This window comes from Oncorhynchus tshawytscha, linkage group LG07 (assembly GCF_018296145.1).
Source record: "Oncorhynchus tshawytscha isolate Ot180627B linkage group LG07, Otsh_v2.0, whole genome shotgun sequence".
Taxonomy (NCBI): Eukaryota; Metazoa; Chordata; class Actinopteri; order Salmoniformes; family Salmonidae; genus Oncorhynchus; species Oncorhynchus tshawytscha.
The window spans coordinates 58,023,877-58,036,542 of record NC_056435.1 but is presented as its reverse complement, the minus strand read 5'-3'; the positions used below and the strand labels follow the sequence as shown (position 1 = coordinate 58,036,542).

The 12,666-nt window shown below is 44.3% G+C and overlaps 1 protein-coding gene across 3 annotated transcripts in view; it reads right to left on the bottom strand.

Annotated features, from left to right (window-relative positions):
* The window catches only part of rhobtb3 (Rho related BTB domain containing 3), a 37,654-nt gene that overhangs the window by 23,103 nt on the left and 1,885 nt on the right, over window positions 1-12,666 (bottom strand). For all 3 annotated transcript variants that reach the window (XR_006083799.1, XM_042324693.1, XM_024427927.2), the window contains one exon: window positions 4,043-4,235. Coding sequence is in view for 2 of the 3 variants with exons in the window: in XM_042324693.1 (XP_042180627.1) it covers window positions 4,043-4,235 (193 nt within the window). In the remaining variant the exon portion in view is untranslated. The remainder of the gene's footprint in view (window positions 1-4,042; window positions 4,236-12,666) is intronic.

The window sequence follows — 12,666 nt, the reverse complement described above, 5'->3', positions numbered from 1 at the left end:
CTAGATTTGTCCCATGGAATAAATGTTGTGGATCTTAATGTTTTTCCTCATAATCCTGGACTATCGGACCTATCGGACATTTTATTACGTTTGCAATTGCAACAAATAATCTGCTCAGATCCCAACCAAGGAGCCTCAAAAGTCATGCTATAAATTCAGACAACACAAAGATTCCTTGATGCCCTTCCAGACACCCTCTGCCTACCCAAGGACGTCAGAGGACAAAAATCAATTAATCACCTAACTGAGGAATTCAATTTAATCTTGCACAATACACTAGCATTTCTCATAAGAAACTAGCTCCCTGGTACACAGAAAATACCCAAGCTCTGAAGCAAGCTTCCAGAAAATTGGAAAGGAAATGGTGCCACACCAATCTGGAAGTTTTCCGACTAGCTTGGAAAGACAGTACCGTGCAGTATCGAAGAGCCCTTACTGCTGCTCGATTATCCTATTTTTCCAACTTAATTGAGGAAAATAAGAACAATCCGAAATGTATTTTTGATACTGTCGCAAAGCTAACTAAAAAGCAGCATTCCCAAGTGAGGATGGCTTTCACTTCAGCAGTAATAAATTCATGAACTTCTTTGAGGAAAAGTTCATGATTATTAGAAAGCAAATTACGGACTCCTCTTTAAATCTGCGTATTCCTTCAAAGCTCAGTTGTCCTGAGTCTGCACATCTCTGCCGGGACCTAGGATCAAGAGAGACACTCAAGTGTTTTAGTACTATATCTCTTGACACAATGATGAAAATAATCATGGCCTCTAAATCTTCAAGCTGCATACTGGACCCTATTCCAACTAAACTACTGAAAGAGCTGCGTCCTGTGCTTGGCCCTCCTATGTTGAACATAATAAACGTCTCTCTATCCACCGGATGTGTACCAAACTCACTAAAAGTGGCAGTAATAAAGCCTCTCTTGAAAAACCCTAAACTTGACCCAGAAAATATAAAAAACTATCGGCCTATTTCGAATCTTCCATTCCTCTCAAAAATTTTAGAAAAGGCTGTTGCGCAGCAACTCACTGCCTTCCTGAAGACAAACAATGTATACAAAATGCTTCAGTCTTGTTTTAGACCCCATCATAGCACTGAGACTGCACTTGTGAAGGTGGTAAATTACCTTTTAATGGCATCAGACTGAGGCGCTGCATCTGTCCTCGTGCTCCTAGACCTTAGTGCTGCTTTTGATACCATCGATTACCACATTCTTTTGGAGAGATTGGAAACCCAAATTGGTCTCCACGGACAAGTTCTGGCCTGGTTTAGATCTTATCTGTCGGAATGATATCAGTTTGTCTCTGTGAATGGTTTGTCCTCTGACAAATCAACTGTAAATTTCGGTGTTCCTCAAGGTTCCGTTTTAGGACCACTATTGTTTTCAATATATATTTTACCTCTTGGGGATGTCATTCGAAAACATAATGTTAACTTTCACTGCTATGCAGATGACACACAGCTGTACATTTCAATGAAACATGGTGAAGCCCCAAAATTGTCCTTGCTAGAAGCCTGTGTTTCAGACATAAGGAAGTGGATGGCTGCAAACTTCCTATTTCTAAACTCGGACAAAACAGAGATGCTTGTTCTAGGTCCCAAGAAACAAAGAGATCTTCTGTTGAATCTGACAATTAATCTTAATGGTTGTACAGTCGTCTTAAATAAAACTGTGAAGGACCTCGGCGTTACTCTGATCTCTCTTTTGACGAACATATCAAGACTGTTTCAAGGACAGCTTTTTTCCATCTACGTAACATTGCAAAAATCAGAAACTTTCTGTCCAAAAATTATGCAGAAAAATGTATCCATGCTTTTGTTACTTCTAGGTTAGACTACTGCAATGCTCTACTTTCCGGCTACTCGGATAAAGCACTAAATAAACTTCAGTTAGTGCTAAATACGGCTGCAAGAATCCTGACTAGAGACAAAAAAAATTATCATATTACTCCAGTGCTAGCCACCCTAGACTGGCTTCCTGTCAAGGCAAGGGCTGATTTCAAGGTTTTACTGCTAAGAATCATTACTACAAATCATTGCTACAAATCATTACATGGGCTTGCTCCTACCTATCTCTCTGATTTGGTCTTGCTGTACATACCTACACGTACGCTACGGTCACAAGATGCAGGCCTCCTAATTGTCCCTAGAATTTCTAAGCAAACAGCTGGAGGCAGGGCTTTCTCCTATAGAGCTCCATTTTTATGGAATGGTCTGCCTACCCATGTGAGAGACGCAAACTCGGTCTCAACCTTTAAGTCTTTACTGAAGACTCATCTCTTCAGTGGGTCATATGATTGCGTGTAGTCTGGTCCAGGAGTGTGAAGGTGAACGGAAAGGCTCTGGAGCAACGAACCACCCTTGCTGTCTCTGCCTGGCCGGTTCCCGGGATTCTGGGATTCTCTGCCTCTAACCCTATTACAGGGGCTGAGTCACTGACTTACTGGTGCTCTTTCATGCCGTCCCTAGGAGTACGTCACTTGAGTGGGTTGAGTCACTGACGTGATCTTCCTGTCTGGGTTGGCGCCCCCCCCTTGGGTTGTGCCATGGCGGAGATCTTTGTGGGCTATACTCTGCCTTGTCTCAGGATGGTAAGTTGGTGGTTGAAGATATCCCTCTAGTGGTGTGGGGGCTGTGCTTTGGCAAAGTGGATGGGGTTATATCCTTCCTGTTTGGCCCTGTCCGGGGGTATCATCGGATGGGGCCACAGTGTCTCCTGACTCCTCCTGTCTCAGCCTCCAGTATTTATGCTGCAGTAGTTTGTGTCGGGGGTCTAGGGTCAATTTGTTATATCCGGAGTACTTCTCCTGTCTTATCTGGTGTCCTGTGTGAATTTAAGTATGCTCTCTCTAATTCTCTCTTTCTTTCTCTCTGTCTCTCGGAGGACCTGAGCCCTAGGACCATGCCTCAGGACTACCTGGCATGATGACTCCTTGCTGTCCCCAGTCCACCTGGCCGTGCTGCTGCTCCAGTTTCAACTGTTCTGCCTGCAGCTATGGAATCCTGACCTGTTCACCGGACGTGCTACCTGTCCCAGACCTATTATTTGACCATGCTGGTCATTTATGAACATCTTGGCCATGTTCTGTTATAATCTCCACCCGGCACAGCCAGAAAAGGACTGGCCACCCCTCATAGCCTGGTTCCTCTCTAGGTTTCTTCCTAGGTTTTGGACTTTCTAGGGAGATTTTCCTAGCCAACGTGCTTCAACACCTGCATTGCTTGCTGTTTGTTTTTTTTGGCTGGGTTTCTGTACAGCACTTTGAGATATCAGCTGATGTGCGAAAGGCTATATAAATACATTTTATTTGATCTAGGCTGTGTGTAGCAGGTTTTGCTTGGAAAGGTTTTTTCGCCTGGTCCCATAAAGCTGATGTGTTGTGCATTGAAGTCCACAGGCGATGGAAAGAGGTGAAAGGAGGAGAGTGCATAATGTAGACGCAAGAATGGATACAATGTGGATTCTATGAAACTGAACTGTGTGTGTGTGTGATCAGGGGTGTATTCATTCCGCCAATTCTGTTGAAATACGTTTCTTCAACAGAAGCAAACGGCACAAAACGGGGATAAACATACCTGAATTTCTCCAATAGAAACTCTTGTTTGCAACTGTAGGGCTAATGATTACACCCTAGATTAGCTAGATGAAGGCAAGAGTGTGCAAGGCGGTATTGAATGTCACTGTCTGTCCATGTTTCACTGTTTGTCACCTCAAATGTGTCTCTCAACCTGTGTGCAACTACGTTGAAAACTTTCATTCATAGGCTAGGTTGTAGCAACCTCATGATGGGTATAGGGAATATTTGATGTAGTGTAGTAGCCTAAACCTATCGCTGTTACATTTAACTGGGTGAATGGAATATGAATGACAGTCATCCAATATGCTGTAATAGACATAAGGCCATGATCATTAAAAAAAAAAAATCCTCCCTCATCTGAAACGGCACTGACCGTCACTGGTACACGGCAATACAAAATATAGCACAAGAACACAACAGGACAAAATGGTGTTGTGGTCGAGGATAGACCAATGTTATCTCACCGTTTAGGCGGGCGCCCACAGCAACCAGAATAACAGGCATGCCCCAGTGGTGTAGGAGGGGGCGAAGTCTAGGGGCGTATCCGTTGCGCACTTGCTGGAAGGCCAGCTTGTCGTTGACCGAGTACTTGATAACCAGGATGTCAGCCTGTTCTAGAACACTCCGCACGCCGGCCCAGTCACTGTCCAACAGATCCTGTCCACACACACACCAACTCATTAGTAATGCATGAACATTATAGGGGCCATTTCCCGGACACAGATTAAGCCTCATCCTGGACTAAAAAGAAATGCAAATTGAGACTTGCAATCAGTCTCCATCAGACCTGGGTTCAAATATTTTGGAAATAATTTCAGTTTCCTTAGTTGTGCTTGATTCAGCTTGCCTGTCTTACAGGAACCAATAGAGTGGCCTCAAAAAGTTATACCCCACCCATCTGATACTCCAGGCAGGCTAAAGCCAACGCCCACATATTTAAGAGATTTCAAATAGAATTTGAACCCAGGTCTGGCCTAAACCAAACAGTTTTATACCGGAAAAAGTTTGAAAATAGTAACAGTAGCTGTGGTATGCTTAATTACATGCTATCTCATCTAAGCCCTCAGAGAAGAAGTGGTTAGATTTGTTCTGCTGCCTCTGCTAAAAACGGTTTTGGAATTCAAAATGCGGTTACATCTCAAGAGCACGCGTCACAATCAAGCCAGCCGGGTAAACAAACATCAACAGTGGCTGGCAGAGTGACTCACTAACTCCTTTATGATGACAATAGTCTTGTGATAAAACAAAGGCCTTTCTTCCCTGCCTGCTTATTGGACTGGCTTGGCTTGGCCCCTGATAACCTCAGTCTGTCTCCACTAATCAAATCTATCCTTTTAGGGAAAAGATTAGCCACCGTTGTGGAGAAGACAAAGCTCTGCCTATTTCCAGCCATTCTACACATTTTGTCATGGGATGCAGAGAAGATGTTGCCGTTTTAAAACATTTTCTTGCAATTCTATACATTTTTACCATGTCTAATGTGTACTCATGTGATATTTGAGTGACTTGAACATTACTACAAAATATATGGGCTAAAAAAACTTAGCTACAAAATGTAGCTGACAATGCCTAGTTGATCTGGACATTTTTGACAAGTTATAAATAGCTCTCTAAGGTGCTTCATTCTATAGCTAGATGACTCCTGATATCTCTAGGATACATCTCCAGGAGTGATAAGTATATTTTTTGTCTTTATCTGTTGTTGTTTAGTACTGTCTTTTTGTTTGCAAGGGCCAACTACTTTAAGTGCTGCCTGACTTCACTGTAGCCTACTTGGTGTGTGAACTGCTGACCGCTCATAACATCAACCAGGAATAAGGTGCAGGGCAATTTGTGACTTGTTTTGGTAATCAGTTGCTGTATTGGAGGGGGAGTGGTTTCTCCTCTCCTAGGCAATCATCAATTAATACTGGGAGCTTTGCTCTTCACCTCTGCTAGATAATTAGCAATTAGTGTTAGTACTTCAGTCTCCCCTGGTTGCTCAGCAGCAGCTGTAAGTGGCGGTCTCATCGGAAATACTAAGACTGTCTGAAAAACAAAGACTGCTCTGTGAAGTTATTCAAGGAAGGAAGGAGAGGAAGGCTCCACACCACTCTCTCACTTATCTTGCCTACTACCTAGTTACACTACATGACAAAAAGTATGTGGACACCTGCTCGTGGAACATCTCATTCCAAAATCATGGGCCTTAATATGGATTTGGTCCCCCCTTTGCTGCTATAACAGCCTCCACTCTTCTGGGGAGGCTTTCCACTAGATGTTGGAACATTCCTGTGGGGACTTGCTTCCATTCAGCACAAGAGCATTAGTAAGGTCGGGTACTGATGTTGGGCGATTAGGCCTGGCTTGCAGTCGCCGTTCCAATTCATCCCAACGGTGTTTGATCGGGTTGAGGTCAGGGCTCTGTGCAGGCCAGTCAAGTTCTTGCCAGGTGCACAGTGTTTCCTCCGACACATTGGTGCGGCTGGCTTCTGGGTTGGATGCGCGCTGTGTTAAGAAGCAGTGCGGCTTTGTTGGGTTTTGTATCGGAGGACGCATGACTTTCAACCATCGTCTCTCCCGAGCCCGTACGGGAGTTGTAGCGATGAGACAAGATAGTAGCTACTATTGGATACCACGAAATTGGGGAGAGAAAAAAAGGGGGTAAAAGGGCAGCAACCTTAAAGAAGAAAGGGTCTAAACCATCTGACCCAGATGGCTTTTTGGTGTCAAGTTTAAGGATCTCCTTTAGCACCTCGGACTCAGTGACTGCCTGCAGGGAGAAACTTTGCAGCAGGGCAGGGGAAAAAGAGGGAGAAGCATCAGGGATAGTCGCATTAGAAGGGGTGGGAGATGAGGAAATGTTGGACAGGCAAGGAGGCATGGCTGAGTCAAATAGGAATCCTGACTTAATGAAGTGGTGATTAAAAAGCTCAGCCATGTGCTTTTTGTCAGTAACAACCACATCATCAACTTTAAGGGGCATGGGCAGCTGTGAGGAGGAGGGTTTATTATCCAGGTCATTAACCGTTTTCCAGAACTTCTTGGGGTTAGACTCACAGAGAGAGAACTGCTCGTTCAAGTAACTAACTTTGGCTTTCCGTATAGCCTGAGTGCACTTATTTATAATTTGCCTGAACGATAGTCAGTCAGCCTGAGTATGCATGCACCGAACCTTTCACCAAATGCAATTCTTGAAGTGGAGAACACTGCAAAATCCCGGTTGAACTAGTTTTTAATTCTCATTTTCTTTATGGTGGCGTGTTTGTTAACAAAACCACTGAAAATATCAAATGCCATTGTCAGTAACAACCTCTCTACTGCCAATGTTTGTCTATGGAGATTGCATTGCTGTGTGCTCAACTTTATACCCGTCAGCATTGTTTGTGGCTGAAATAGTTGAATCCACTAATTTGAAGGGTGTCCAAATACTTTTGTATATATAGTGTATTTTCTGATGATTTCCTTTGGTTCTTTTGTAGCTTTGTCAACTGTATGTGTTTTCTCTATACCCCGTTTGCTCCTCTCCCTGCAGGCTTTACAGACACTCCCCAGCCCTTGGCTGCAACCCTTCAATACTGAAAAAATATATAAATGCAACAATTTTAAAGAGTTACAGTTCATATGAGGAAATCAGTCAATTGAAATCAATTCATTAGGACCTAAACTAAGAATATGGGGCTCAGGATCACATCACGGTATTTTTGTGCATTCAAATTGCCATCGATAAAATGCAATTGTGTTCATTGTCCTTAGATTATGCCTGCCCATACCATAACCCCACCGCCACCATGGGGCACTCTGTTCACAGCGTTGACATCAGCACACCGCTCAGCCCCACACAACGCCATACACGTGGTCTGCGGTTGTGAGCCGAGTTGGATGTACTGACAAATTCTCTAAAACAACATTGGAGGCGGCTTATGGTAGAGAAAATGACATTAATTTCTCTGGCAGCAGCTCTGGTGGACATTCCTGCAGTCAGCATGCCAATTGCACACTCCCTTAAAACATCTGTGGCATTGTGTTGTGTGACAAAACTGCACATTTTGTGCACCTGTGTAATGATCATTCTGTTTAATCAGCTTCTTGATATGCCACACCTGTCAGGTGGATAGATTATCTTGGCAAATGAGAAATGCTCACTAATAAGGATGTAAACAAATGTATACACAACCTATGAGAGAAATAAGCTTTTTGTGCATATGGGACATTTCTGGGGTCTTTTATTTCACCTCATGAAACATGGGACCAACACTTTACATGTTGCGTTTATATTTTTGTTCAGTGTCATTTAGTGTATCCTATGCGCACAACCCATGTGAAATTCCAGGTCTCTGGACGTATTTGGAACTGCCGATCTGAAGTCAAGAACACAAAGTTCATCTCAGCCTATGCTACCCAGTCCCTTGACATTTTTGCCCTGACAGATCACCCCAGAGAACACTGCTACTCCAGCTGCTCTCTCTTCATCTGACTACGTTTTCTCTCATAGACCAAGAGCATCTGGTCATCGCGGTGGTGGCACAGGGCTACTAATTTGTCCTAAGTGGAGATTTTGTCTTTTCTTCCTCTTTTACCTGTCAATCTACTCATTTGAATTCCATACTGTCACTTGTCTACTCAAGCATAACATTGTTATCATCTATCGCCCACCAGGTGCCCTTGGAGAGTCCCTCAATGAGCTTGACACCTTGATAAGCTAATTTCCTGACGATGGCTCACCACTCTTCGAACTTGGAGACTTCAACCTCCTGACATTTCCAGATCTCTCTATTCCCCTCCTTACCTCTTTTGACCTCACCCTTTCCCAGTCCCCTCCAATTCACAAGGCAGGCAATACACTTGACCTCATCTTTACTAGAGTCTGTTCTCCTACTAATGTCACTGCAACCCCCTTCCAGGTCTCTGATCACTACTTTCTTTCCATTTCTGTCTCCCTTTCTCCAACCCTAGCCACTCAGCCCCTACCCAGATGGTCATGCGCCATCGTAATCTTCACTCTCTATCTCCCACTACTCTCTACTCTTCTATCCTATCATCTCTCACTTCTGCTAAATCCTTCTCCCTCCTTTCTCCGGATTCTGTCTCTTCAACCCTACTCTCCTCCCTTTCTGCATCCTGAGTGACTCGCACTGCCCCCTTTCCTCAAGGCCGGCTCGGCCCTCCCCTCCTGCTCCATGGCGGAGTGACTCATTGCGAACTTACAGAACAAGGCTGCGGGCATCTCAGCGAAAATGGAGGTAAACTAAACTTCCGGAGGACCTATCATCTTTTCACTTCCTCCTCTCTACCTTCTCTTCCTCTGTATCTGCTGCTAAAGCCACTTTCTATCACTCTAAATGTCAAGGTTCTTCCTCTAACCCTAGGAAACTATTTTCCACCTTCTCAACCCTTCTTAATCCTCCACCCCCCTTCCTCTCTCTCTGCGAATGACTTTATCAACCACTTTGAAAAAAACATCTGCTTCTCATTCACTCAGCCTATTGAGTCCACTGGTCCCACTGACACAGAACTACCGTACGCCTTGACTTCTTTCTGCCCTCTCTCTCCAGACAAAATCCTATGACTAGTGAGGTCTGGCCGCCCAACAACCTGCCAGATTGACCCCATCCCCTCCTCCCTTCTCCAAACCATCTCTGGAGATCTTCTCACTTCCCTCATCAACTCATCCCTGACCACTGGCTGCATCCCCTCTCATTTCAAAATGGACCATGTCTCTCTCCTCTTCAAGGAACCAACACTCGACTCATCTGACGTCAGAAACTATAAACCTGTATCCCTTATTTATTTTTTTACTTTCTTTTATTGAATATCCGAAACATACAATATACTTGCAGTGAAGCCGCTCAACAACTACACCACAGCAGTCATCCAACAGACTCCCATTTAGAGTGACACACAGAAGCATCCAGGGTCAATGCCCTCATCAAGGGCACATTGACAGTTCTCCCACCAGGCCACAAAACTTGAACCCAAACTCAACAAGATCCCCCCACAGTTCCCCAATAGCTGTCCCTCAACCTTCCGAGACCCCTCCCACAGTCCCCCCCAAGAAGAAAACAAATAAATAAAATAAAAAATTAATTCCATTCCCCACCCCAAGAACCCCTCAATGCACCAACAACCAAGAAAATTAACCAAAGAGAGCAGCAATCAACAACGCAAAAACATAAAAATAAACAAAGGACATCAAGGACAACTAAAATCATAACAGCGATGCCAACTGTATATGTTTGAATGCATGTCTGGCACTATTACATGTGTGTGTGTGTTCGTGTATTTGAATGAGAGTGTGTGTATATGCATGTGTACAAACACCTGCACGGCATCAGCCTCAGGCACACCGGCATTAGTTGTAAAAACACTGCCCCTCAATGTCATTCAAGCTTACTTTTTACTATGTTTTATTTTGACTTTATTTTTGACTTTTATCTTTGACCATCATTCACAGCAACTCCACTCCCACTTGTCTCCAATTCCACCCACATCCCAACCCTCAGCCCATCCCACCTATCTCTGCTGGCCACCCTCTTGAATCTTGTGTTGTTTTATATATCAACTCATACACCCTGTACCATAGAATCGGTACATCAAAAATCTCTTCCCAACTACTTTGCGATTTGTATTGCACAGTTGTCAACATCCTGGTCATCAAATGAAACTGGTATACTTTCCTATTTATGCAATTTTTATTCCTTCGCCAGTTTTGATCCTTTATATTGGGCAGACAAACCAGTTCCCTACCTCCTCCTGCCTCCTCCATTTTGGGGGTAATGCTATAATCAATTGGTTGTACTCTTGGATTGAGCAGACCTTCCCATACAATTCTGATAACTCCATGAAGGACATAACTCTACCATTCCAATATACAATATAATTTAAGAACAAAATACCTTTTCAAACATCTTTCTCATAAATACAGGTATTTTATCAACCAGCACATTTGAGTTCAGCCATAATATTTGTTGTAATATTTGTTCTATCTTTTCAGGGGGATGAAATTGAAATTGTTGCCAGCTCTGCAATGCTTGTTTGAAAAAGAGAAAATGAGACATGGTAATCTGCAAAGGCAATTTTTAAACAATGGATTAACTTTTCTTAGTAATCTACTTGAGAACCATTTAGGGTTCAAGTAAAACATTTGAATAAGTGAAGCTTATAGAGAGAGGTGTAGTGCTTTTCTATTTTTTTTTACCTTTATTTAATTTTCAGTGACGGCCTAGGAACAGTGGGTTAACTGCCTGTTCAGGGGCAGAACGACAGATTTGTACCTTGTCAGCTGGGGGGTTTGAACTTGCAACCTTCCGGTCACTAGTCCAACGCTCTAACCACTAGGTAGCCTAATCATCTCAACCCACCCAATTCCTATTCATTATATAGATAGGCATGCTTTATCCTGTATCCCTTCTTTTTTTTCTTTCCAAAACACTTAAGCGTGCTGTCTCTGATCAACACTCTCATTATCTCTCTCAGAACGATCTTCTTGAACCTAACCAGTCAAGCACGATCTTCTTGAACCTAACCAGTCAAGCTTCAAGACGGGTCACTCAACCGAGACTGGTCGATTCTGTGTCATGGAGGCTCGCCACACTGCCAAAGCTGACTCTCTCGCTTCTGTTCTCATCCTCCTAGATCTATCCACTGCCTTCGAGAACCATGAACCGTCAGATCCTCCTCTCCACCCTCTCAGGGCTGGGCGTCTCAGGCGCTGCACACTCTTCGATTGTATCCTACCTGGCAGGCCACTCCTACCAGGTGATGTGGAGAGGATCTATGTCTGCACCACGTATTCTCATTACTGGTGTCCCCCAGGGCTCAGTTCTATGCCCTCTTCTCTTCTTTTTATACACCAAGTCACTCGGCTTTGTCATATCTTCACATGGTCTCTCCTATCATTGCTATGCGGATGACACTCAACTACTCCCCCCCCGACACCCGGGTGGCAACATGCATCTCTGCATGCCTGGCAGGTATCTCAGCTTGGGTGTCAGCCCACCACCTCAAGCTCAACCTTCACAAAACCAAGCATCTCTTCCTCCCAGGGAAGGCCTGCCCGCTCAAAGACCTCTCCATCACGGTTGACAACTCCCCAGTGTCGACCTCCCAGAGTGCAAAGAACCTTGGCGTTACCCTGGACAACACCCTGTAATTCTCTGCAAACATCAAAGCAGTGACTCACTCCTGCAGGTTCATGCTCTACAACATCTGTAGAGTACGACACTCCCTCACACAGGAAGCGGTGCAGGTCCTAATCCAGGTACAGTGCCTTGCGAAAGTATTCGGCCCCCTTGAACTTTGCGACCTTTTGCCACATTTCAGGCTTCAAACATAAAGATATAAAACTGTATTTTTTTGTGAAGAATCAACAACAAGTGGGACACAATCATGAAGTGGAACGACATTTATTGGATATTTCAAACTTTTTTAACAAATCAAAAACTGAAAAATTGGGCGTGCAAAATTATTCAGGTTCAAGGGGGCCGAATACTTTCGCAAGGCACTGTACTTGTCATCTCCAGTCTGGACTTCTGCCAACTCACTGTTGGCTGGGCTCCCCGCTTGTGCATCAAACCCCTGCAATTTATCCAGAACACAGCAGCCTGCCTGCTTTTCAACCTTCCCAAGTTCTCCCATGTCACCCCGCTCCTCCGCACACTCCACTAGGTACCTGTCGAAGCTCACATCCAATACAAGACTATGATGTTTACCTACGGAGCAGCCAGAGGAACTGCTCCTACACCCTCAAACTCAATATCCCAACCCAAGCAACACATTCTGCGACCTCTGGTCTCTTGGCCCTCCCACCCCTACGGGAGGGCAGCTCCCACTCAGCTCAGTCCAAGCTCTTCTCTATCCTGGCACCCCAATGGTGGAACCAGCTTCCCCCTGAAGCTAGGACAGCAGATTCCCATCTTCCAAAAGCACCTGAAACCCTAACTCTTCAAAGAGTTTCTTAAATAATTAATCCCCTTTCTCACCTCAACTTAATTTTTTTCCCCTAAACCAACACTTGCACTTCACTCTACCCCCACATTCTAGCTGGGATTTGTGGTTGTCCCACCTAGCTATTTTAAGATGAATGCACTAAATGTAAGTCGCTCTGGAT